A 25,491-nucleotide genomic window follows, 5' to 3' on the forward strand; every position below is an offset into this window, starting at 1 on the left:
AAGCCTATTTTTTTTTTAAAGTTTATTTGTTTGAGGGGAGGGGCAGAGACAGAGAACCCCAAGCAAGCTCCGCGTTGTCAGCACAGAGCCCAAACGCGGGGCTTGAACCCACTAACCATGAGATTGTGACCTGAGCCGAAATCAAAGTCGGACTTTTAACCGAATGAGCCACCCAGATGCCCCAAAAGCCTATTTTTTGTGTAGAGTTTTAGGTCTAGGATTTGGTAACAGAAGTTGCTTCTAGAAAAGGGGAACGAGAGGAAGGAGGCTGGTTTCCATGAGATCTATTTTTGTGGCTTGAACTGTAATGCACACAGGGCAACAAGAGGAACAGGTGGACTGAGGCCCCTGGGTGACCCGGGCCGCAGCACAGCTCACTAGGGCCTCGGAAGCATTGGGAGGAGGCAGGGGTGGGGGTGGAGAGCAGGCCGGCACAAAGGACGAGAGGGGCTGGAGCGGGAAGTGATGGAGCGGATGGAGAGGCCGAGGGCTTTGAGCTCAGGGTAAGATAAACCTGGCCGTGACCGTCCCCAGTGTGGGGGGGGGGGGTGTCAGGGTTCAGAGGGCAGAACCACACTAAAGGGGTTCGTCACAGGGCTTAGAGCCTTCCAGTGGTGGCGGCTGACCCCGCAGGCTTGTAGGGCACTCGCCTCGGAGTCTGGCTGCGCTGACCGAGGCTGGGTCGGGTGAGGCTCTGCTTCTGACGGAATCCTCGAGGAGGAGGGTCAGGCAGGGGAAGCCGGCTCTCCAGGGGGAGACCGTCTCCCTCAAATCCAAGTCCCGAACGGTAGCAGCCTGCCATGCGTGAGGTCCCGTCCACATGCCGTGTGGTTCAGTCCTCACGGCCCCCTGACGGCGGGGCGTTCTTGCCCTCAGACCAGGTGAAGCAGAGGTCAGGGGACACTGGAGAAGCAGATCGGCTGCGAGGCCCTAAGACCGCCAGTAAGTGGCAGCCGGGACTCGAACTTCTGACACCACCGGTGTGGGCAGGGGCAGAGAATTCTGTGCCGAGGCCGATCTGAGTCACCGTTTCCTCCGGTCCCCTGAAGGTGGCTGCGTAGACAGAACCACTCTCCCTGCGCTCCCTCCTTACTCCACACCGTGTCCGGAACCTGCAGAAAGGGGCCTCGGTCAGGCTCCCGGGAGCAGTGGTGGCAGCGTCAGTAGGAAGTGAGCAGTCGGTGTAGGTGCTTGTGGGGGAGGAGTTACGGTGTGAATCTCGGTCTCCTGAGCCACATCAAGTCTGGAAAATAGAACTCATGGAAATTTCTCTAGGATCTGGTCTCTTCAGACTCCTAACAAGCAGAATTCAGGGAAATTCAATTTGGCCAAAGGAAGGCTCTTTCCATCTTAAAAATCTAACGCAACACTTTAAGAAGGATCATTTATTTATTTATTTATTTATTAAAAAAAATTTTTTTTTCAACGTTTATTTATTTATTTTTGGGACAGAGAGACACAGAGCACGAACGGGGGAGGGGCAGAGAGAGAGGGAGACACAGAATCGGAAACAGGCTCCAGGCTCTGAGCCATCAGCCCAGAGCCCGACGCGGGGCTCGAACTCACGGACCGTGAGATCGTGACCTGGCTGAAGTCGGACGCCCAACCGACGGCGCCACCCAGGCGCCCCAAGGATCATTTATTTTTAAGGACAGATCCATAATTACTTACAATACGAAAACCACCCCTGATAAGCTCTCACGAGTTTCGGGAACAAGAGGACACCTTACTGCCACATGGTCACTTCACGGGGGAGCCGCTGCGGCACAGGGGCCTCTGTCCGTGGACCGTGTGGCCCCCCCCCCCCACCCGACGGGGTCTGTGAAAGGAAACGTCCACTGTCGTCCACGCGCGTCGTGACCGTGGCTCAAAGGTGGGCACACAGCCGCTCCAGCTGTCCAGGGTTTGCGTTACTCAGGAACAGAAGCTCCTTTTTCCCTTCTTCTGTGTGAGCTAAGGTGGGGGGCGGGGAGCAGACACACACAGCTGGCAGTTCTCTCCTGTAGCACTGTTACCCCAAAAACTCTGTCGGCACCGGCCACGTGACACTCCCAAGGTCTCGCTTCCAGAGCCTTTCTCCCGGTAAGCGACCACCTTTTCTGTGTTTATTCCTCTGGCTCAGCATCTGCCTCCCTCTGAGCCAAGAACATCTGGCCTCTAGCACTTTGTCAAACCTGCTGACCCCCTTAGAAATCTCCCCAGCCGTGCCCCCCAGCCCGCCATGTGCGGGAGCTGCTCTACACCCTTCCCTCCCTTCCCCGGATAACCCACCCCGTCTCTGCCAGTTCTCGACCACGACCACCTAGAGAGCGGTCAGCCTTTCGTCTCCCTGGACCCCCCGCACCCAGAGGGGAGGGCGAGACCGAAACAAACGGCTGAATGCTTGCGTGCGTACAGGGCAGGTAGAGCTGACAGCTACCCCGCCCGCCCTCCCCGGACGGCTGGCCTTGGCCTGGCCGCCTCTTTCCGTGAGCACCAGCTTCTGGACCATGAGAATCTGGGGAGAGATGTCCTGTTTTTTTGTAAATTTAACTTCCCCTCCCCCACCCCTCTCCACACCCTGCAGCCAGCCAGAGAGGGGGCAGGATAAAGGGAAAAGGGGAAATACAAGTTATAGGCTGCTGCCGAGGGAAGAAGAGGTCATGGCTCTGACTCCGTGGGACTCTGAACATAAAACCCCGAAAAATTAACCTACCTTTCTCATGTTGAAGCCAACTGTTCTCCAGATAATACTGAATACAACTTTCAAACTCCTTCGGGCTGTAGTTAGAAACCAGGATGGGAATAAAGGGATCCAAGGCATCAAATCCCTCCTGGAGAAGGAAAAGGATGAAGACAGCGTCCGTTAAGTGACGAGCCGGAGGAGAGAGCAAATGCACTCGAACGTGCGGACGGCAAGGTCTGTTTTTCTTCCGCCCTCTGCTCGCTCGCGGGCCGCCCGGCCTCACGGGCTCCACACAGCGCCCGGCCCCCCACGGCCACTGGGCCATATGCACAAGACAGGAGTCTTCTGCGTGTGGGTTTACATGGATATTCAACATGTGGATATACGTACATATTTAAAACATTTTTTTTACGGTTTTGACTCCAGTAGTCAACAACCATTTTGACTGTTCGTAAGTTCAAAAATAGGAAACGAACTTGATAAGGATGCGGAAAAGACCCAGTAGATGGAACGTGAACGGAAACAAGTAGGTCAGACTGGATTCCAGATTTCAGGCCGAACACGGGCAGAGGAGGGACACTCCCCCAGCTTCCAAACAGAGCCCTGGCCTGGAGGCCCCGCAGCCGGACACGGCAGCGCTGGGCAGACACTGGCCCCCAGTCTGCGGCTCTGTTCTCACAGAGTCCAGGGCGACTGGTCACGCAGCTTACTCTGCCACCTCGGACTGTGCTGACACGTCCACGGGATGCCGAGAGCAGCCTTCTTAACTGCTGGAGGTGAGGGTTCCAGGTACGGGAAGGGGGAAGGGGACGCTGTGATGCGAGCCCGTATCCATGTGAACACATGGTTTTCTAACAAATGTTAGACAAGTATGGGTGTGTACAGATGGACAGATATGAGTATAGTACACACGTGTGTGTCTGTTTTCACACTTTCTAGCAGTGATGCCCCAGCAACTGTGAGCACACCTGGCACTCACATCTTGGTACCTAAGATCCAGTTCGCTCTCAAGAGGTGGGGAATTTGGGGGGCGCCTGGGTGGCGCAGTCGGTTAAGCGTCCGACTTCAGCCAGGTCACGATCTCACGGTCCGTGAGTTCGAGCCCCGCGTCGGGCTCTGGGCTGGTGGCTCGGAGCCTGGAGCCTGCTTCCGATTCTGTGTCTCCCTCTCTCTCTGCCCCTCCCCCGTTCATGCTCTGTCTCTCTCTGTCCCAAAAATAAATAAAAACGTTGAAAAAAAAAATTAAAAAAAAAAAAAAAAAAAAGAGGTGGGGAATTTGGTTCCACCTCTTAAAGGGAGCATATTTTAAACACTTCTGTAGAGCAGGCGCCACACACGATGTTGGGCTTGAACCCACGACCCTGAGATCGAGTCGCACGCTCCACCACCTCAGTCAGCCAGGTGCCTCCCGGGCCGCGGTAACTAAATAACCGTTCTCCTCGAACGTGAATCAGGGCTGCCCGGAGGAATGGCTAGGACGGGGGCATAGAAAGGACGAGATGAGCGTGGAACCTATTTCTTGCCAAGAAGTAAATCAGGGCCTACAGACTGATGGGGGCATGTGCAGAGGGCACAGAAGCCACCCTGAAGGGGCTTTTACAGGCCAGATCTGGGACAAATGAAGCACCCAAATCAATAATGACAGTAAAGGTTTGAAGCTCATGAAAGAGGAGCCTGTGTGTCCACCTGGAAAGAAAAGAGTGGGGAAGGAAAGTTCCTGCATGTGACAGAAAGCCAAGGGATCCGTGTAGAAGACACAAGAGAGCTAGAAAATACCATTTTGCAAATATCTCCACTGGACTCTGGGGAGAATCACAAGTGGATGCTCAAACCAGTAAGGGAAGGCTTGAGGAATAACAGGTATTTACCTAGTTTCAAAGTAGGTGTCCATTTATTCGTACTTGTTACACAAGGAAAACAGTAACTTTACTGCCGAGAACCCAGATGGACAGCACCTTAGCCAAGTGTCCAACCTTCCCCCTGGAGTCACTGGGAGAACTGGGTCTCACAGGCGCCTCCCGATGCTGGATACCATAGAGACCCAGCCCTGCGGCTACCATTGCACATGATCAGGAGACAACACCAGCCAAGCCGTAAGATAACCCACGGTGGCCAGTACGCGTCAAACACACAGATCTAAATATTCAAAGACTGAAGCACTGTCCCCCCCTTGAAGGAGACGACAGAGCAAGACCATCAAACGCACGATCCGGGACTTTCTGTCTCTGTGAAGGATGTGGGGTGACTGGTAAAGTTAGAAGTCCTACAGATTAGGTAACAGCGTTCTGTCGATGCCAGTTTCCTGATTTTGACAGTTGTGCTGTGTTTCTATATTTAGAATGTCTCTGATTTTAGGAAATACATGTTATTTAAGAAAAAAGAGACATCGTGTCTCAGGTTACTGTCACATAATTGAGGGGAAAAATGGAGAAGAAGAAAGCAAATATGGTAAAGTGTTAGCGTTCAGGAATCTGGGTGAAGTCATACATCAATATGGTTGTTCTCCAAGTCTGTAATTATGTCCAAAAAGAAAAAGCGATCTCTTTTGACAAAGTGACTAAGGGGAACCAGATTTTCTAAAGATTGGACCTTTCCCAGCAGCTCCTGAGGCAGATAGGCCTTCCGCGGCTTGAAGACGGATCCAGTCTGGCTCAAAGTCAGCACGATGGTGCCTCCATGCTGAAAGAAAGGACAAAAAGCTGAATTATAAAAAGGTGAAAAAGTGGGGCGCCTGCGTGGCTCAGCTGGTTAAGCGATGGACCTCAGCTCAGGTCATGATCTCATTGTTCGTGGGTTGAGCCCAGGGTCGGGCTCTATGCTGACAGCTCCCAGCCTGGAGCCTGCTTCGGAATCTGTGTCTTTCTCTCTCTGTCTCTCAAATAAAGATGTTAAAAAATATTTTTAAAAAATGCAAAGAAGAAAAATGCATTTTATTTATTTGTTTTTTTAGAAGTTTAATTACAGAGTGTGAGCATGCATGGGGGTGGGGCAGAGAGACGGAGAGAGAGAATCCCAAACAGGCTCCACACCCCTTGCTCAGCCCCACGTGGCGCTCTATCCCATGAACCGTGAGATCACGAACTGAGCTGAAGTCAAGAGTCGGACGCTTAACCAACTGAGCCACCCAGGCGCCCCAGAAAAGTGCATTTTAATCACCTGTCGATTTTTAGTACAGCTGAATGGCAACTAAGTAGGTTATCACTTCTGGTGTGGCGCTGACGGCAAACTGCTACGTGATCTTCAATTTATCACAATCTTTTCCGAAGTTGCTAAGATATAAAACCACTCTGAACAACTGCAGAGTCAAAGTATGCCAGGATTTAAGTACAGTGGCTTGTATCCAAGGCGAGCAGGAAGATAGGAAACCAAACGTCCAGATTTTAAACTTCGGCACTGCTAGGGCAATTAAGGAAGATACAAGAACTTTCTGGGTGTAAAATCGGAGCCGAAAACTATCAGGTGTCGCACATACTCACCCAGTCGTTTTTCACCATTTTCCTCAGGTTGTGCACGAGTGCAAGCTCCTCGGGGGCCACCTGCCGGGTCAGTGGGAAGCGGGGGGACGGGGCCGAGGTCAGTCCTTGGTCTGTGCGGGTGCCCGCCCGAGACAAGGACTACAAAACCCTGCACTGCTCTGTGACCACGGTGCCTGCGGCCACGTGCCCCACCCTGCCAGGTTTCTGATTAAAACCTGTCAGCAAGGGAGAGAGCGGCCTGGGCCCACACCACCGCCTCCCTCGATGTTTCTGCTCTTGGCTGCGGAAGCATGGTCTGACCGCTGCACACAGAAGCCATTGCTCAGCCCCACTGAGGAGACGGAAGAGAAGGAAAAAACTGACAAAACAGCTTCCGCTGTGCCGTGCCCTTCTAGACGCTCTCCCTTTTCAATGGACGGCGGACCCCTCTCCTAATTCCAATACTCCTAAGGCGAGGCGACATGCCGCCTGGGCTACAAGGCCAAGTCCCGGCCTCCGTGTGCCAGTGCCGGCGTCAGAGTAACCAGAGTAGAGAAACCCAGTTTTCCTACCAGGCTTTTATCTTCTCTTTTCAGTGTGGTCTTTCCCCAGAGAGCGTTGACTCCATCCACTGCCACCAGGAGGCGAAACCCGCCCAAAGAACTCTGGCCCTTGAGCTCTCTGAGAACAACCCCGACGGCATCTGTGGCGTTCTTCACCCGCATGATGCCCTGCAGGGGAGAGAGGTGGGGCTGGCGGTCCCAGAAGAGGCCTCCCCTGCTGTGACAGAGGACGGGTGGCCGCTGTCTTGTTTCATACCTGTTCCACCACCTCTCCCAGAGGGCTGCCTTTCTCCGTGCTCTCTCGCTTATTCCAGACATACTTCTCTTGAACTTTTATCTAAAAGCAAACAAAAACCAAAAAAGGCCACTTAGCCTAAAGATGAACCCATCTGTATCTGAGAAGGGAGGAGGGTAAGGTTGTTTACAATCGGGTTTAATCTATTTTACTTTCCTTCTTTTTTTGAAAAGTAGGCTCGATGCCCAGCACAGGGCTTGAACTCAGGACCCTGAGATCAAGACCTGAGCTCAGATCAAGAGTTGGAGGCTTAACCGACCAAGCCACCCAGGCGTCCCTATATTTTAAGCCCTGTAAGAGACTTCGGTATGGAAGGGAATGCTTTCTAGCCCTTTTCTGCCTAAAGCTTAAAACCAAAACCCACAAGGGATTCTGACCAGAAAGGTCTGGGATGAGGCCTTGGTATCCACATTTATAACAAGCTCCGAAGAGACTCTGATTTATAACCAGAGTTGAAAACTCTTGGCCTAGAGATTGTACCCGAGAATCACTAGAGCAAAGAACCATTTTACCAATACATTTCTGGTTTCAAGAAAGACCTCATCTGGAGAAACTTATGTAGCTGAAAATGTGCCTTAGAGAATTTGAGGCTGTAGCTTTGGAAAAGTCAATGAATCCATCTGGACTGCAAGGGGACACCTCATGGCGCTTCTTTATTTCACACGGACGAGCAAGTTTCAGGTTGTGAGCTGCCAATAAAACATATGAAAGAAATACAGAATGGCATAGCGATCCCAGCTACAATGCTAGTTTTCCATAGTCTGGTGCTCAAGACACGAAGAAGATAAAGTCTATTGAAAGACTGTCCGGCATTGGGGCGCCTGGGTGGCTCAGTCGGTTAAGCATCCGACCTTGGCTTGGCTCACGATCTCACGGTTCAGGGGTTCGAGCCCCACTTTGGGCTCTGTGTTGGGAGCCTGGAGCCTGCTTCGGATTGTGTCTCCCTCTTTCCTTTCCTCTCTCCTACTTGCACTCTGTCTCTCTTTCTCTCTCAAAAATAAACAATAAAAAAGATTAGGGGTGCCTGGGTGGCTCAGTTGGTAAATGTCCAACTTCAGCTCAGGCCATAATCTCATGGCTCATGGGTTCGACCCCCACATAGGGCTGTGCTGACAGCTCAGAGCCTGGAGCCTGCTTTAGATTCTCTCTCTCAAATAAGTACACTGAAAAATAAAACAGAATAGAATAAAATAAAGACTGTCCAGCATCAAGCTTCTGGGAATCTGGTCACCTGACTCAAGAAACGCTCATTTGTAGTTTTGAAATTCTTCAGCCAGATGGAAGCTTCTGCAGGTTGGTCCAAACGCTGCTTGTTGTAGGTGGAGGGCAGAAGACTCCGGCAGCTCTTCACCCAGAGATGAGCTGGAAACAAACACACGTGGAAACAAAGCAGGTAGGAGCTGACTGTATTCAACTCAAAATCCTCTCTGCCTCTTGAAGTTATGGGAAATGTCTTTAGCTTCCCGTATACAGTTGACCATCTGTGTAGGACTTCTGACCCCCGAAACTTAACTACTAATTGCCTACTGCTGACCAGAAGCCTTCCTGATAACACAGTGTCGATTAACAAACATTTTGGATGCCATATGTGTTACAAACTGTATTCTCACAGTGAAACAAGCTGGAGAAAAGAAAACGTGACTAAGAGAATCATAAGAGAAAGTACATCTACAAGACACTATTTACTCCAAGAAATCTGTGTAAGTGGACCAGCACAGTTTAAACCGTGTTGTTTAAGAACCCACTGCATATTTCTTGAAGTCTCCTTGCTTCAAAGGGTCACTTTTGGGCTGGCCCTTGTGAGATCAGACCTTCTGGTTACAGTCGGGACACGAGGCACACCACGTGGACGAAAGGTCACTGTAGCTTCCTGGCAGTTTTTAAACGTAGTTAGAAAACACGGGTGCTCACACAACACCAAATAAAACGTGGGGTGTATGCAAAGGAAGAGAGTTCTAAGACCCATGCTGACGACTCTGGAATGCTGATGAACAGCCCGTGTCAGAGTTCCCCCGGCTAATCAGAACTGCTCACTGAAGGCAACAGAGCCTGTGCTGACCTCGAAGGAGGGAGCTTACGGTCTTGGGCGCTACATCAAAGTGAGGACTGCTGGGCCAGAATGCTCCGTTCTTACTTCACAAGTTTCCAGGAAGCTTCCACTGAACCTCCTGGTGCTATGCTGACCTCACCGTGCACCCCACTTGTGGCCACCATGAGGTCATGACCGAGCAGCTCACACTGGCCTGCATCGGGAGCAGAGGCCTCTTCGGAGCCCCTGTGGCCCCCGGGCCCCATCCGACCACCTCAACAGTGAGGAAAGGAAGTTCTTACCATCCGGAACGTGCAGGATCAGCCAGTCCTGCTTTGCACAGAAATGAATAACATGGCAAAGACTGAGGGTTTTTCCTGTCCCTTTCTCCCCATCTAAAGCACCTGTGGTTAAAGAAAATGTCATTGGAAGGACACTTCTGTCAACAAACAGCACTTTTTGAGAGAGAGAACACGAGCAGGGGAGAGGCAGAGAGAGGGAGACACAGAATCCGAAGCAGGCTCCAGGCTCCGAGCGGTCAGCACAGAGCCCGACGCGGGGCTCGAACTCACAAACCGCGAGATCGTGATCTGAGCTGAAGTTGGACACTTAACCGACTGAGCCACCCAGGTGCCCCCCAGATAGCACTTTTTGATTTCCTCTTTCCCCCCGTTGGCCCAAGACAGCTCGGGCAGGCCGGAAAGGATACAGAGAACATACCGCACAGCAGGGTGGGCAAAATTGGTGTTTTTCAGGTAATGCAGAAGCTCCAGGGCTGGCTTCCTTACCATCAGACAAGCTTCACTGAATGTTTTCACCTAATGGATGAAGAAGAGGAGGGGGCATGGGGTGTGGAACACACTGAGCCTGATGCAGCAGCCAGAGCATCCAAGTGCCTAGTTTTCATTTAGTCACTGAAGAGATGGCTGGTATTGAATTTGAAAATCTACCCATATAATTTAGTTAAATCTGAAACACACTGTCCCACACCAAGTAACACAACAGTCACCTTCTGATTATTTCTATTAATGAAGCAGATACTACATCATTAGTTGAAATCTACAAACCGTCTATAGATATCTTGTAACACAGCTGTGTATACCAGTTAGGATTAATAAAAGTATTAAAAGAATGTAAAATCCTTAACAAAGTGTCTGACACATGGTAAGTATTTAACGAACGTTTTATTTTTTTTTTAATGTTTCTATTTAAGAGAGAAAGAGCGGGCGTGCAAGTAGAGGGGCAGAGAGAGAGGGAGACACAGAATCCGAAGCAGGCTCCAGGCTCCCAGCCGTCAGCACAGAGCCCGGATGTGGAGCTTGAATTCACGAACTATAAGATCATGACCTGAGCCGAAGTCAGACGCTAAACCGAGCCACCCAGGTGCTTCTAAATGTTAATTGTTTTAAATCTCTTTTTAGCTAATTCTTACTACTGGAACCATCTGGACATTTCTCTGGAAATATATACGTGACAGCTCCGGAGCAGGTGTGACCAGCTGCTGCCCCGCCCATGCTGGACACACCGGCACATAGACATGCCAGAGCACTGACACAGAAAGTTCCGTCCCTGCTTGTCTCTGGTCACCAGGAGTACTTCCGTGGAAAAATCTGGGAAGCACAGGTGTGCGCGACACCACTGTGCACATAAAGTATTCAACAATGTCTGCTGACAAGAACAAATATCTAACAAGAACTACTCACAAGTGTATCAGATAAGGATTAAAATTGCGTTGGTGTTTTCTGAAGAAATCCTAACCACGCAATTGGACCGGAGAAGGACTTGACGGGCAAGTTCAAACTTAACGGAAAGCGAAACCTTCAAGAACACGATACAGACATTAAAACAGAAATGCCATATTAGGCAATATGACAGAACTAAAGTACACAAACAATGGTGAGGGGGTTGGCCTTCACATAAATGGCAATTATGGAAAGAACGCAGGAGTAATTCTCTGCAGAGCACTGGTGGTCACGCTGGTCTGGAAGCAACCGGAGACGGTTAGCGCTGGGCCCTCACGGCCCTCCAGCTAGAGGCCTCCTGGCAAAGGTCTTTAAACGGTTCAAGTGCCATTACAGACCACTTCTTCTGGCTGTGCCCTAGTTCCACATTTAAGAGTTTTGATGCCAAGGCTGTTTGTGGCCTACAATGAGCTCCCTTACTAGTGTCTCGTCTCCTCTCTTGAAACAAAGCACACAGAGGGAAAGCCGTCCTCTGGCTCCCGAGCTAAAAATCACCTGCACCATCAAGCCTGCTTTTTCAGAAAGGAACGATTTCTGAGGCTGAAAGTAATTCAGCGGGATTAGTCCAAAGGACCAGTTACGCCAACAAACCACGCCTGCAGTTAATCATGAATTCTTTCAGTGTCTGCAAAGCAACCCAAGATTACATCTTCGGGTTGAAGTTACAACCACGAAACTACATTTTCTGAAAACCCAGGAGAATGAAGAACAATAATGCGTCTATTCCAAGTATCACTTCTGTTTGGCTCTACATCATGATTTTGTTTTCTAGAGCATGGCGGTCATTTTTGTGGTGTTTTGCTAAGACAGATTTTAAATTTATTAGTTATTTGAATGCCGAAGTCTCTAGAAATCTGTTAGGTGGGTAACACGAAAGCAGTGCGACAGGTTTATCTAAGAACATTTTTGCCTGCCTCCCGACGATTAACCACAAATAAACGCTGACTTAAAATAACGATAGTCACAGCACTATTCACAAAAGATAGTCAATAGCTGAATTCATCTGTTTTAGATTCAAATTCCATCTTTTATAGTTTTCTACCCATTTAATCCCACCCTCCGCCACCGGCAGCTCCCTCCCCCTCCCCTCCTGAGCACCTGCATGGAAAAGCGAGGAGGCAGGCTGTGGGGGAACAGGGTCCTCATGTCCTGGAGGGGGATGTTGTAGTGGAGACCTTCATGCTGCTCCCCATGCCTGGCCTGCGGAACAAAAATGCAGACAGGTGTGAACGGGGCCAGAGACAAAGTGACACTTAAATGGAAAGGGCCCACTAGACCACACTAGGGAAACTTCATCTCTCAGGGCTGGGAACGAGCTCTTTTCATTTCTTATTCTTTTTTTTTGAATAAAAAAAATCTTTTTCAGTTTCTGAAATAGAGATTTATTTTTGAGATACACTGAGCGGGAGCAGGGGAGGGGTAGAGAGAGGGAGACAGAATCCCAAACAGGCCTGCGCGCTGTCAGCGCAGGGCCTGATGTGGGGCTTGAACGCATGAACTGCGAGATCATACCCTGAGCTGAAATCAAGAGTTGGATGCTTAGCTGACTGAGCCACCCGGAAGCCTCTAAAATTGTTTTTAGTGTTTGAGAGAGAGAGACAGTGTGAGGAGGGGAGGGGCAGAGAGAGAGGGAGACACAGAATCCGAAGCACGCTCCAGTCTCCGAGCTGTCAGCACGGAGCCCGACGCGGGGCTCAAACTCAACGAACCGTGAGATCATGACCTGGGCCAGTGGACGCTTAACCGACTGAGCCCCCCACGCACCCCACTGTCTTTCATCTCTTAGCTTAGACAAAAAGTGCTGGCTGGCTGTTGTCCTCAAATCCACAGCGTGTATATAAAGCTGCTCTTGGCCTAAATGACGAAGCCAGTTGCTCGGCAACGTACACCCTACATGTGGAGGTAAGAGACAATTCTTGCCATCTGGATTCTTCCGTGCTGGGTATGGAGATGTTCCAGTCACGTGACAAGATCATCTGCATACCGCTGTTTCCATAGAAACCCCAGAGGAATTGGAGATAAAGGGACTACAGTTACAGGGAGAGCTCAAAAACACTTCAGTGACCTTCATTCACTTATTCAGTTTATTTTCTGCTTTTGAAAGTAGGTGAATGCTAGAGACATAAAACACCCTACTGAGACGGTGTCTCGGGTGACGAGTTCACCCCACCCCGTCCACGTGCGCAGCGTGTGTTAAGGTGGGGAGACTCCGGGGGCAGGCCAGGTACAAAAAAGGAGAAGAAAAGCTATTGGTTCCCTTCACGTGTAAGCACAGAGCACACGACTAATGGCATTTATGAGAGGCCACCGTAACGCCGGGGAAGGGGACAAATCAACATCCGGCCTGAGGGGGGCTGTGCCAGAAAATGCAACCCTGGGTACTGCTGGGTACAAATACACTGTATGTTCTTCTCAGCGCATCAAGTTAGTGCTCCCTCCAGACACCAGGAAGTCCACTCAGGAAGGTGGAAAATAGCACCAGACAGACTAATGGGAAAACTGGGTTCTGTACGTGCCCTACTATGTGATCTTGGGCAAGCAAGTTGATTTCTTTAGGACTCTCCATACCGGGGTCGGTAAACTATGGCTGCGTACCCATTTTTGTGAATAAAGTTTTACTGGCACACAGCCACACCCACTCGTCTATGGCACACCTAAGCAGTTGTGACCGAGACCATTTTGGCTCATAAGCCTGAAATACTAACTTGTCCGTAAGGCCACGTCTGCCGACCCACCGCACAGCAAGATCAACAACTACTGGCTTAAGTATTCACGAAGTACGTGTACTGCGTACCCGCCTTATGCCGGCAAAATCCTGGGCACGAGCAGGCCTCTGTGGCAGGGATTAAGCCAGAACAGGTGTGGACTGGCCCAGCCGAGTGTTAGGTTACCAGAGCCTGGGACGGGGAAGAGGCGCTCTGGGCCGCGGAACGCGCTCTTGAGTGACCGCATGAAGACCTGCCTGGTCTCTCCCGCTTTCGGTTTTCCCGATACACAGAACGATAGAGACACAAATTGCAAGACTTGAAGAAAATCCACATACGCGCCAGCAACTCACCGGGTCCTTCTCACTGGTGCGGGAAACTGCTCTGGGACTATCATCTGGGGCCTGGTTGTCCAGGGGAGCGGCAAGGCTTTGGGGGGCCTGGGACCCCGCGTGCAAAAGTCGTCCAGGGTCCAACTAGAAAAGAAACCGTTTCCATGTTGTGAAGTTAATGCCTGCTACAAAACTGAGGTTTCGAGCCACGTCCGCAACAGGGAAACTGTGATACACGTTTTAGTTTTACGTCAAAAGAATGCTTATTTTCATAATTCTCAAAGTCCAAGCCCGTTACTCATACTCGGACTCTGTTGAGGCTCATGTTGTGGGGACAGGGCCCTGTCCCACACGGAAGCGGACAAATCTGGAGACTGTTCAGGAGCACAGCACGGCCAAGGCCGGCCGGGGGCAGGGTGCCCTCGTCCACGGCCACGGCCCAGACCGCCCCCTTCTCATTCGCCCAGTAATCGGGGTTGCCTCTGTTATTGACGGGGTTAGCGCAGCATTCCCGGGCGAGGGGTATTATCCCACTCTCCGCAGCAGTTCTCTCGCCAGCCGTGCCCCGGAACCATCTCTGGTTAAGGACGTATGATGAGGAATGAAGGAGTCCGCTCTGCGGGCAACTTCGCACACGGCTCACGTACACCCCCGAACTGAGGAGAGGTCAGGCTGGGGGGGTGATATTCCAGAGACAGATCTGAGCAAATGCTGACTGGAGAACCCTCCCCAAAACTGAGCTTAAGGGTAATAGGCCTTAGTAGGAATGAAAAGATTCACTGTAGGGCTGGAAAATGGAGTTTACGCAGCAAGAGACTAGAAGGGTAGGCTGAAGTCCCCCGTCCCCCCCCCCCCCCCCCCCCCCGTGGCCGTGATCAGCACGCAGACGCTTTGAGTCTTAATTCGACATGGGCAGGGCACCAGCCATGCTTTCTGATTAGCTGCAGGTTAAACATTTTCGTTGGGAGGACAGATCTTTGGGACTACGAAAGACAAAGAGGCAATTTAGAGGCAAAAATACCAGCTAGAAAGCTGTCAGGGAACCCAAATGAGTACACTTTTATGAGGTGGCACAAAATGATCGTTTCAGCCTTAAACTCAGCGGGCCGAGATGGCGCCTTCACCCCACGCGACCGCTTCCCACACGGCACTTGCCTGCAAACCATCTTGGAGACGCAGCGGTGGCAAGAGCCAAACAAAACACGTAACGACACACACAGCATCGTGTGGTGTTAAGCCAATGAGAATTCAGGGTCGGCTACATCAGCACAGCAACCTGAATAATACGCCCTGGTATTGGTACTACTCAGTTTTCTCAATTCTAACCGGAGACAAAGCACAAGGTCTCTAAGAGGAGCAAACAGAAAATTAAAGCTACTCAAGGGCCACAAGGTGGTGGTATTTCTACAAGAATCCTATGATTTTTTTTTTTTTTTTTTTTTTTTTAGTTAACTGCTTTTTGCAGCAAATTAAAACCTAGCAAATGGATTCCTTACTCCTTACAATGTTATACACGGCACCGCCCAAACAGTGTCGTGTTTGCAGGGAAAACAATCTCTGCATGTTCCAGAATGAACATCATGCGGTTCTGAGCAGAACAACATTCGGTTTTTGAGAGAGAGCACGCACGAGCAGGGGAGGGGGGCAGATGGAGAGAGAGAGAATCCCAAGCAGGCTCCATGCTCGGCCCGGAGCCTGACACGGGGCTCGATCCCACAGCCCTTGGGTCATGACTCCAGCAGAAATCAAGAGTCGGACGCTCAACTGACTGAGCCACACAGACGCCCCTGATCAAAGTTACTTTAAATCAACCCACAAAAAGCGCAGAATTCCACTCACTGACTTCTCACTGCAGTCTAGCCTCAGGTCTTTCTTGTCCGCCACTGAGGAAGAACAAATTTTACCCTTTAATGTGATTAGCTGAGGCCACAATCCATCCCTCTGAGCCTTGGTTTTGTGTTTTTCATTTTATTTTCTAACGATGGGTTATTTTACCTGCACACATTTCATCACGAACCCCTGGGAAAAGGAGTCCTACGGAAAGAAGGGCTCCCCCTTGGGACCATCTACGCTGTAATTAAAAGGGCGGATGGAAGTGTGGAGCCCTCCTGGCCTGGCTCGCACCCGTCAGCACTCGGGTCCGGGGGCTCCCTGGGGGCCCCGTTGATCCCGCCCGGGTGTCCCAGCACCGCCCCGCAGCCTCCGTTTATTCGTGACTCCGCCACCGGGCCCTGAGCTCCCGGAGAGCACGGGCCATGACCTGTGGCGCGGCACGCTTGAGGCCACGGGCTTTGCAGCTGACGGACCAGGGATCTGGTCTGGGCTCCACAGCTTCACACAGTGTCACCTGAAGCAACTCACTTAGCCTTTCTAACCCTCAATTTCTGCATCTGTGAAGCAACAACATTCTCTCCGTCCCGGGCCGGCCATGAAGATCGCAAGAAATAAAGCACTTAGCACAGTGCCCGGCACATGACAAATGCCCAACACGGCATTAACCATCGATGGTGAAATGAGTCCCCTTAGAGTCCTGTGCACTTGCCCCATGGCAGGTACTGAGAAAATATGTGCTCAATAAATGAAAGAATGGAGGAAAGTGACATAATGGTCTTTTTAATATATATGATTCATTGATTTATGGTTTATGGTTTATTCAACGATCAGATGCTGAAAGTCTAAATAAGCAACTTATTTATTTTTGTTATAAGTGACTCCATCTTGGGCCCTTTTAAAAATATATTTATTTTGAGAGAAAGAGTGGGAGTGGGGGAGAGGCGGAAGAGGAGTGGGAGAGGGAGAGAGGGGAGGAGGGGGGAAGAGAAAGCGGGGGGAGAGAGATGGAGGGAGGGAGGGAGAATCTCAAGCAGGCTCCACACCCAGTACAGAGCCTGACATGGGGCTCAATCTCATGAATGGGGAGATCATGACCTGAACCGAAATCAAGAGTCAGATGCTCAACCAAATGAGCCACCCAGGCGCCCAGCAACTTGTTTTTCATAATCATTAATCCAGGTAGACAATAATAAAAGTTAATAAAGAACCGCAACCAAGCTTATTTATCTGTATTTTTTTAATATTAATTCTCCAACCACAGGGTGAATTCTGGAACACCGCCGTTCTGCTGAGACCGGTTACCTGCGGACTGGCAGGGCGGCCTGCAGCGAAGCGCGTGGCAGAGGAAAGGAATTGTGGCTGCTCTCCGAGCGTCAGCTTGGACACCGAAGCGCTGGCCGGCCGAAGCTCTCCAGAGGACTTCGTACTGGACACAACGAACCCGTCTCGAAATGAGAAACCCACCCATAGACAGTCTGCACAGAGCTTGCGGCTCAGTCAGGACTCACCCGCCGGGCCCCGGAGACGAGCCTTGACGTCCTGGTCAGCATCACCGCTGCGATCTGAAACACAGTGGAAAGGGAAGAGTCACCTGGGTGATGGATCCGTACCAAGAATATGTACAGAAAGGGCAGAAGACACAGAAGACTTTTCAAAGGAAAACAAATGGCTGCTAAACTCACGGAAAGATTTTCATCCTCATTACAAGTCGGGGAAGTGTAAAGTAAAACCAGCACAGAGAGCTGCCATTCAGTCAGCATGCTGGGAAGAAGGAGGACAAGAGTGAGTGTCACAGAGGCTGTGAAGCCCTGGGGACACACCATCACCGGGAGCACAGATACAATTATCTTCGTTCATTCATTCATTGGGGAATATACATGTACGTGGTGACACTGGGAGACAGAGGAGGGGAAAGGATCAGCACATCGGGAATAATGCTGACTCCTGGGCGGAGGTAAAGGGCAGGACTGTGCAAAGCACAGAGAATGGGAATGATCCACTTCTAATCTGGATAATGGGGACAGGAGTTCTGTTTTACTATTTTTGTATCTTGTGTTTTTTTTGTATTCAATTGTATGTTGAAAATATCTCAGAAAAATAACCCTAATCTCTTGGGAGCTGAAAGATGTTTAAAATACTTATATGCAACTCTTAATATAACGTAATTAAATCGAATCTCCAGGTAACACTTCGCTTCCTTTTGGCTAATAATTTTCACCATTCTTCCAGCCAAAATCTTTGAAGCCACAGCAGTGCTCCAATCATCCAACCGAGACGGAGCACCTGCTGTGTGTCAGGCCGGCCCTGTGAATAAGCTGACCCGGGGGGGGGGGGGGGGGGCGGGCTTCCCAGGAAAGAGACGAGTTTCAAGTCTACCATTTAATAAAGATGCCAATGCATTCTTTAATTCAGTCATTCAAAAAACATGTGATGTGCTGCCACACACCCACGCAGCGCATAATGCACTGTGACGAACCAGACGGGCACGGTCCCTACTGACTTGGGTCCCTTTTACCCGTGGCGTTCCAGGGCTCCTGGGCCCTGTCTGAAAACCAGAGGTCGATACGGCAGCAGTTCCCAAAAGGAGTTTGGGTGAACGCTCACTAGTCAGAAAATGCACCGATGCTCTTATGGCTGAGAAATCGGAGAAAAGCTGAACAGCTCTTAATTTCTTGAATAATTACAACACGTATTAGCATATTTCACATTTCAAGTCTTTGAGAAAAACTAGGTAAAGATATTTCATTTTAACCCAAATTCATTTGGTCCTCGAACATTAGTATTTTGTTGTTGCAAATTACTAGTATCACTGTCCTGGATGCTGGTGGAGTGAGGCTGTGACCAAGCACCCAGGCCTGAAGACGAAGTTCTGTTTACGCCACAGGCAGAGGGGAGGCACCCCCTGTTCCCTGCACCCTGTCTGTTCTGAACCCTGCCTCACCCGGCCCCACACCCCGCCCACCTGCTGCCAGCCAGGACCCCACAGAGAGGGGCGAAAGGGCAGGCCCCGGGCTGCTGTCCCCAGAGAGGCCTGCTCACCTGCTGGTCTCTGAGCAGCCGTCCAGGAACCTGGATTGCAGGAGAGTCCCCAGCATCCCCAGAAACGGTTAAGAGTGGCTCACCATGTCTACAGTATCTATAGAAACAGCCCGCGTGGTTTAGGCTGAATACCTGCTTTCCTTCTGGGAGTCTGTTACTTCAGTAATGCTAAGAAAATAAGGGTTACATGACCCCAAGTTCCAGGCACTGTGAATCTAATCAGTGTCCCTGGCCGGCAACATCTCACGCCGTTGTCACACCTTGTTGCGGAAGTAACCGTGCCCTGTGTGATTCTACTGGGAAAGGACTCCGGGAGGCTGCGCCTGGTCTCCCCCACTTTGCCCGGCGTCCTTTCCCTTTGCTCATTCAGTGCTGTATCCTTTCGCCGCCATAACTCGTAGCGGTAAGTACTACTATGTGCCGACTCTGAAGTCCTCCTAGAGAATCGGAAACTGGGAGGGGTTTGGCAACTACGACCACCCAGCATCCATCACCCCCTAACAACTGACCACCACCCGGTACCCAACACCACCCAGTGCCACCTCTGACCAGCTCAATTTTCTTAACCTCAACTCTCCTCGATCTTCCCCCAAACAACCTCAGCTGTCCGCCTCTCGCACCACCTTCCCCAATCCATGCCAGCTAACCTCCATGCCAATTCTAACCTTCCACAGCAGCTCATTCCCAGCCCTAAGCCCTCTGCTCAACCTCGACTTTCTCTACTCCAAAACCACTTAGGATCCCAACATGACTCCAACAATGTCTGGCCCACGCCACCTGCCTCCCCAATCTTCCCAATGTGTCCCGGTACAACCACCAATAAGGGACAGCTGTGGGTTGCAGCTTTGGAGAGGGGCTGGGTCCCGGAGAGAAAGGAGCAGATGACATGGTCCGGAGGTCAATTCTTCCCCTACGTGTGCCTATGGTCATTGGGGCCATTAGTCTGACCATGATTTAGACAGTACAGGAAATGCTGGTCAGGAAAATGTGACCAGCTCTCTATACCAGGACACTGTCATCTTGTATCCATGTTACAACAATTGGTCTACCAGCTTCTAGCCATGAACTTCTCCAATCCATTTTTTCCACTGAAGTCTTCTTTAAAATCCTTCAGTATTTCCCCACTGCTTTTTTTTTTTAAGTTTGTTTGTTTATTTATTGAGAGAGAGAGAGAGAGAGAGAGAGAGAGAATATCCCAAGCAGGTTCTGCACTAAGCCTGACTCGGGGCTCAATCTCATGACTGTGAGATCATGACCTTTGCTGAAATCAGGAGTCAGGTGCTTAACTGACTGAGCTACCCAGGTGCCCCTTCCCACTGCTTTTAACGTTTATTTATTTTTGGGACAGAGAGAGACAGAGCATGAACGGGGGAGGGGCAGAGAGAGAGGGAGACACAGAATCAGAAACAGGCTCCAGGCTCTGAGCGGTCAGCACAGAGCCCGATGCGGGGCTTGAACTCACGGAGCGCGAGATCGTGACCTGGCTGAAGTCGGACGCTTAACCGACTGCGCCACCCAGGCGCCCCCCCCACTGCTTTTAAAAGTAAGGCTACGTACACGTATACACACACACACACACACACACACACACACACACACACACACACATATGACTTAGGTAAGAATAACAGAAGTTGCCTTAAAAAGGGGGGATGGGGAATCTCAAAAGTTTGATCTCAAAGCAAACAACGTGGACTAAACCACATTTTCCAGCTTTTTAAATACCTGTTTGCAGCAAAACTCTTTATCAACGGGCCAAATGAATGCAGAAGGGAGGAATATTTGCTCATTCTACTTTTCAGGTTATACACAAATCAGGGCGTTGCAAGATAAAAGCTCAGAGCCACTCGTACTATGAAAAACTTGAGTACTGATTTCTCCTTTCAGTTTTTTTTCCATGTCTTTTGCACGAGCACAAATTAAACACATTGCTTACGACTGGAAAGCACGTAAGGGGCAGATTTCCTATTAAAACCGACTGATTGTACAGATGTAAAGAATTATGGGGCTAGATGGTCGTGACGGCCCACAAACATGTGAGTGTGTCTGAGATCACAGAACTGTGCACTGAAAAATGATGGTAAGTCTGGGGTTGCCTGGGTGGCTCAGTTGGTTGAGCATCCGACTCGATATTGGCTCAGGTCATGATCTCCCGGTTTGTGGGTTTGAGGCCTGCGTTGGGCTCCGTGCTGGCAGCATGGAGCCTGCTTAGGATTCTCTCTCTCCCTCCCCTGCTTGCGCTTGCTGCCTCTCAAAATACATAAATAAACTTAAATTTTTTTTAATACCTTTAAAAAATGGTGAATTTTATGTTGTGTATTTTACCACACACATGCACACAAAACAAATGACTGATGATAAAATCAAAGATAAACGGTAATTATCTCAAGCCTTCTAGAAGCAAAAATGAAGACAAAAGTCCTCAAAGTTATCACTGAACTAGAACTACGTCCCTAGCATCGTTCAACTGCCGACATTCCCAGACCCCATGCACTGTCTACTTCTGCTCTTCCAACGTGGAAGTGTCCCCTCTCCAATCCTGTTCTCTGTTTTAATGTGACAACAATTCCCAGAGACAAAGAATTTCTTTACTCTTTAAGCCATCTCAGCTCCCAGGTGCACCTGGAAGGGACACTTCCTCACCACCCGTATGTAACGTTCTGAGGCAACTCTGCCGCCAGCATTAGAGCCCTCTTCCCCTCTCCAAGTCTTCTCACAGGGAGAGCTCAAATGCATAACGAGAAGGAAGTCAGAAAAGGCCTGTACCAAAGTCAGAAAAGCTCCAGGCTCGGAGCCGTCAGCACAGAGCCCAACGCGGGGCTCAAACTCGTGGACCGTGAGATCATGACCTGAGCCGAAGGCGGACGGACGCTCAACTGACTGAGCCACTCAGGCGCCCCTGACCTATCAGTTTTAGATTTTATAGTTTAAGATTAACTATTTTAAAAAATTCCATCACATCACTGTTTCGTTGAGAATGCAGTTACTTAAAATGACCAAAAACTTTAAAAATATTGTTCCTATCAAAATCCCAGCAACGGTTTTTATAGAAATTGTCAAGCTGACCTCAAAATTCATATGGAAATGCAATGGACCCATAACAGCACAAATAGCTTTGCAAAAAAGGAACGAACTTGGAGGGTCCACGTTATCCTGACTTTAGAACTTACCACAAAGCCACAGTGAGCAAGACAGTGTGCTATTAGCATATGTCTGTAGACTACACGTGTCTGACCCACATGTAAGTCAACGGGATAGAGTGGGAGTTCAGAAAGAATCCCTTACAGCACAGCTGACTCCGAACACAGGTGCCAAGACAATTCAGTGGGAGGAAAGAAGAGTCTTTTCAACAAACGGTGCCGGGACCACCGGATATCCCATGTAAAATAATTAAATTGAACTGGGTATTTACCCGAAGAATACAAAAGCATTAATACGACAAGATCCGTGCACTGCCCATGCTTCCTGCAGCATTACTTGTAACAGCCAACTACAGAAGCAACAATAGAGTCCGACAATAGGCCGACGGGTAAAGATGTGCAGCGTGTGTGTGCACGTGCGTGTGCACGTGTAATGGACTGTCAGTCAAAATAGGATGAGATCTTGTCATCTGCAACACGGATGGACCCTAAAGTGTATTATGCTAAGTGAAAGGAGAAAGACTGAAACATCATATGATTTCACTTCTATATGGAATCTCAAAACCAAAAATGAATAAACAAAAAGCAGAAACAAACCTATAAGTAATAGAACTGATGTCTGCTGGGGGGTGGGGTGAAGGGATGGGCAAAATGAGTGAAGGGAAGCAGAGGTACAGGCTTCCAGTCATGGAATGAGTACATCACAGGACTAAAACGTACAGTGGGGGGAAGACAGTCCGTGATACTAATGGCTACGGTGACAGGCGACAGCTACCCTTGTGGAGAGCACAGCACAAACTTGCTGAATCATGATGTTGTACCCCTGAAACCAACGTAACATTGCATCAACCACACTTCAACTAAAAAAAATAATAAGCTGGAAAAAATGAGTAAGGCCAATGGGCGCCTGGGTGGCTCAGTCAGTTGAGCGTCCGACTTCGGCTCAGGTCATGATCTCGCGGTCCGTGAGTTCGAGCCCCACGTCAGGCTCTGTGCTGATAGCTCAGAGCCTGGAGCCTGCTTCCCATTCTGTGTCTCCCTCTCTCTCTGCCCCTCCCCTGCTCATGCTCTGTCTCTCTGTGTCTCAAAAATAAATAAAACATTAAAAAAAAACAACAACAAAAAACAGTAAGGCCAAAACTAAAAACCAAAACCTGGTTCTCCCTAAGTATTTTACCTTTCAGAGAATGATAGTACTATTCATTTCTTGCATGAGCCAGCAATTAATAGTCATTTTTTAAACGCTCCTTTTCCTTTTCCTTAAAAAAAAAAAAATTAAATCTGATCCCTACCTCACATGACACACATAAATTAACTCAAATAGATCATAAACCTAAATGGAAGTGCTAATACAATAAAACTCTTAAAACAGGAGGAGGGGCACCTGGGGGGCTCAGTTGGTTAAGCGTCTGACTTCGGCTCAGGTCACGATCTCACAGTTCATGAGACTGAGCCCCACGTACGGCTCTGTGCCGACAGCTCAGAGCCTGGAGCCTGCTTCGGATTCTGTGTCTCCCTCTCTCTCAGCCCCTCCCCTGCACTTGCTCACTCTCTCTCTCTCTGTCTCAAAAATAAATAACAAACATTAAAAAAATTTAAAAGAAATAAGAAAACATAGGAATAAATCTTTGTGACCTTGTATCACTTAGTGACAAAAATAAAAATACATACTTGGACTTTATCAAAAGTAAGAATTTCTGCTTCAAAGGATACCATGAAGAAAATAAAAGACAAACTCCAGAATGGAAGAAAATATTTGCAAATCATATCTGATAAAGGACTTGTATCCATCATATACAAAGAACTCTGTACAACTCAACAAAGACAACCGAACTCAAAAACAGACAAAGGATTTCAACAGGCATTTCCCCCAAGAAGATATACAATGGCCAAGAAGCACTTGAAAAGGTGTTTAACACCCTAAGTCATTAGGAAAATGCGAATCAAAAACATAATGTGATACGCTTTAAAATCCAAAGAACAGACGGCGTTGGGGAGAATGCAGAAAAACTAGAATCCTCCTACAGCACTGGTGGGGTTGTGAGATGGAACCAACTACTCTGGAAAACAGCTTGACAGCTGCTGGAAAGATTGAACACGCAGCTACCACGTGACCTGGCAATTCCACCATACACCCAGGGCCTGTGGAAACGTGTGCGCACACAAAAACTTGTTCACAAACGCTCACAGCCGCATTTTTCCTCATAGGCGAAATGTGGGAACAATCCAGATGTCCACCAACCAATAAATGGATAAAAACCAAGCGTGGTGTAGCCATGCAATGGAATATTATTCAGTCATCACAATAAACGAAGTTCTTATAAATGCTACAACACGGGTGAATCTTTAAATAAAGGAAACCGGTTACAAAAGACCAGCTGTGTACTACGTTCCAATTATACTGCATAAAAAGTGTCCACAACAGGTACATCTACTGACACAGTGAATGAGATCAGTGGTTGCCAGGGGCCGGGAGAGGGGAGAACGGAGTGACAAGGGTGTTCTAAAACCAGGTCGTGGTCACGATGACACAACTGTGTGACTACATCAAAAACCACTGAACTGTGCACTTTAAGGATCCTGACTGTCATGGGTTGTGAATCTTAATAAAGCCATTTACCAAAACACACTGCTGCTCGGCCCTACTGAAGCAGCAGCAGCAGCAGAAACCGACACACACGGAGTACGCGTCAGACTGAGCGCGACAGACACCGCGTGCTTCTGTCATCTTACCGGGACAGCGCCCTTCTCGAGCAGCGTACCAGCTGTTGCTGCCCAACAGACCGCCCCGGACGCAGTGGCCTCGGCCAAGGACCCGTTATTACTGTTGACAAGGCTCCAGCTGCAGGCTGGTTGGTTCCTGTTCTGGACCAGGTGTGGCTATCGCCGGTGGGGGTCCTCATGCTATGGGGTTGGCTGGCTGGTCACGGTTGGCCTCAGCTGGGATGACCAACTGTGCTCCACACCGTCTCTCATCCCAGAACTGACTTGTCACGGGTGGCAAAGGTCCGAGAGAGAGCCAAACACTGAAGACCTCTTCAAACCTGGCTCAGAACCGGCCATCTGTCCCATTCTGTTGCAGCCCATCATAGGCCAGATCAGACACAAAGGGTGAGAAGCGGAGTTTACCTCTTTGTGGGAGGAGCTGCAAAGTCACAGTTGTTGTGATACACGGAAACCACGGTGGTGTTGACAAACGGAGAATCCTGGATGCAGACAGGGTTGTCGGACTTAAGAGCTACATTCTTATTACTATGCCAGATTTCTTCCTCGGTGGCCTCAATCACTCATTTGTGCAGCTATTTGTTGATCTTGATCTTAGCAAATAAAAGGTAATTATCAAAGTCGCTTTTATTAATATTGAACCTTACTTCAGTTTGTAGATATCTTTATTTCATAAAAATTTTCATAAGTATACCGTCTTACACATTTAGTAATAAAGTTAACCGGCGAGAACTAGAAATAGTTTGGATAAAATTCTAAATCAGAATTTATGGAACATTTTCTTACACCATACACCAAAAGTAAACCAAAATGGATTAAAGTCCTAAGTGTGAGACCCGAAACCATAAAAATCCTAGAAGAGAGCACAGGCAATAATTTCTCTGTCATTTTTCTAGATATGTCTCCTGAGGCAAGGGCAACAAAAACAAAATTAAACTATTGGGTCTTCATCAAAATAAAAAGCTTCTG

The 25,491-nt window shown here is 49.2% G+C and overlaps 1 protein-coding gene and 1 long non-coding RNA gene across 7 annotated transcripts; one reads left to right on the plus strand and one right to left on the minus strand.

Annotated features, from left to right (window-relative positions):
• Positions 1-267: 267 nt before the first annotated feature.
• On the minus strand, positions 268-25,218 carry DAP3 (death associated protein 3). 6 transcript variants are annotated; one of them, XM_040452697.1, is made up of 13 exons: positions 17,128-17,463; positions 13,808-13,930; positions 11,848-11,949; positions 9,717-9,825; positions 9,310-9,402; positions 8,210-8,340; positions 6,940-7,020; positions 6,693-6,851; positions 6,142-6,201; positions 5,255-5,344; positions 2,696-2,813; positions 1,854-1,953; positions 268-1,112 (listed from the first exon to the last, which is right to left on the minus strand). In XM_040452697.1, the coding sequence occupies exons 1-12, from the start codon at positions 17,440-17,442 to the stop codon at positions 1,868-1,870; spliced, it is 1,467 nt and encodes a 488-aa protein (XP_040308631.1). In that variant the 5' UTR covers positions 17,443-17,463; the 3' UTR covers positions 268-1,112; positions 1,854-1,867. The 6 variants fall into 6 exon arrangements, with proteins under 6 accessions (XP_040308631.1, XP_040308632.1, XP_040308635.1 ...); XM_040452698.1 differs by lacking the exon at positions 268-1,112 and adding an exon at positions 1,129-1,243; XM_040452701.1 differs by lacking the exon at positions 268-1,112 and adding an exon at positions 24,928-25,218 and having other exon boundaries at positions 1,631-1,953; positions 17,128-17,181.
• Positions 10,340-17,805, plus strand: LOC121015629 (uncharacterized). The gene is made up of 2 exons (XR_005783909.1): positions 10,340-10,390; positions 16,881-17,805. It is a non-coding gene; the product is annotated as an uncharacterized LOC121015629 (long non-coding RNA).
• Positions 25,219-25,491: the final 273 nt, after the last annotated feature.

The sequence above is a fragment of the Herpailurus yagouaroundi genome, unplaced genomic scaffold (assembly GCF_014898765.1).
Source record: "Herpailurus yagouaroundi ecotype Mexico unplaced genomic scaffold, PumYag 207, whole genome shotgun sequence".
Lineage (NCBI taxonomy): Eukaryota > Metazoa > Chordata > Mammalia > Carnivora > Felidae > Herpailurus > Herpailurus yagouaroundi.

What these genes read in the sequence shown, in the direction of transcription:
- DAP3 (XM_040452697.1), bottom strand. Translation starts at nt 17,442, where the DNA reads ATGGTGTGTCCCCAGGGCTTCACAGCCTCTGTGACACTCACTCTTGTC. An exon ending in GATCCTGCACGTTCCGGATG is followed by an intron (nt 8,341 to 9,309) that starts GTAAGAACTTCC and finishes GTTTGTTTCCAG; the next exon opens with CTCATCTCTGGGTGAAGAGC. An exon ending in AAAGAGAAGATAAAAGCCTG is followed by an intron (nt 6,202 to 6,692) that starts GTAGGAAAACTG and finishes CTGACCCGGCAG; the next exon opens with GTGGCCCCCGAGGAGCTTGC.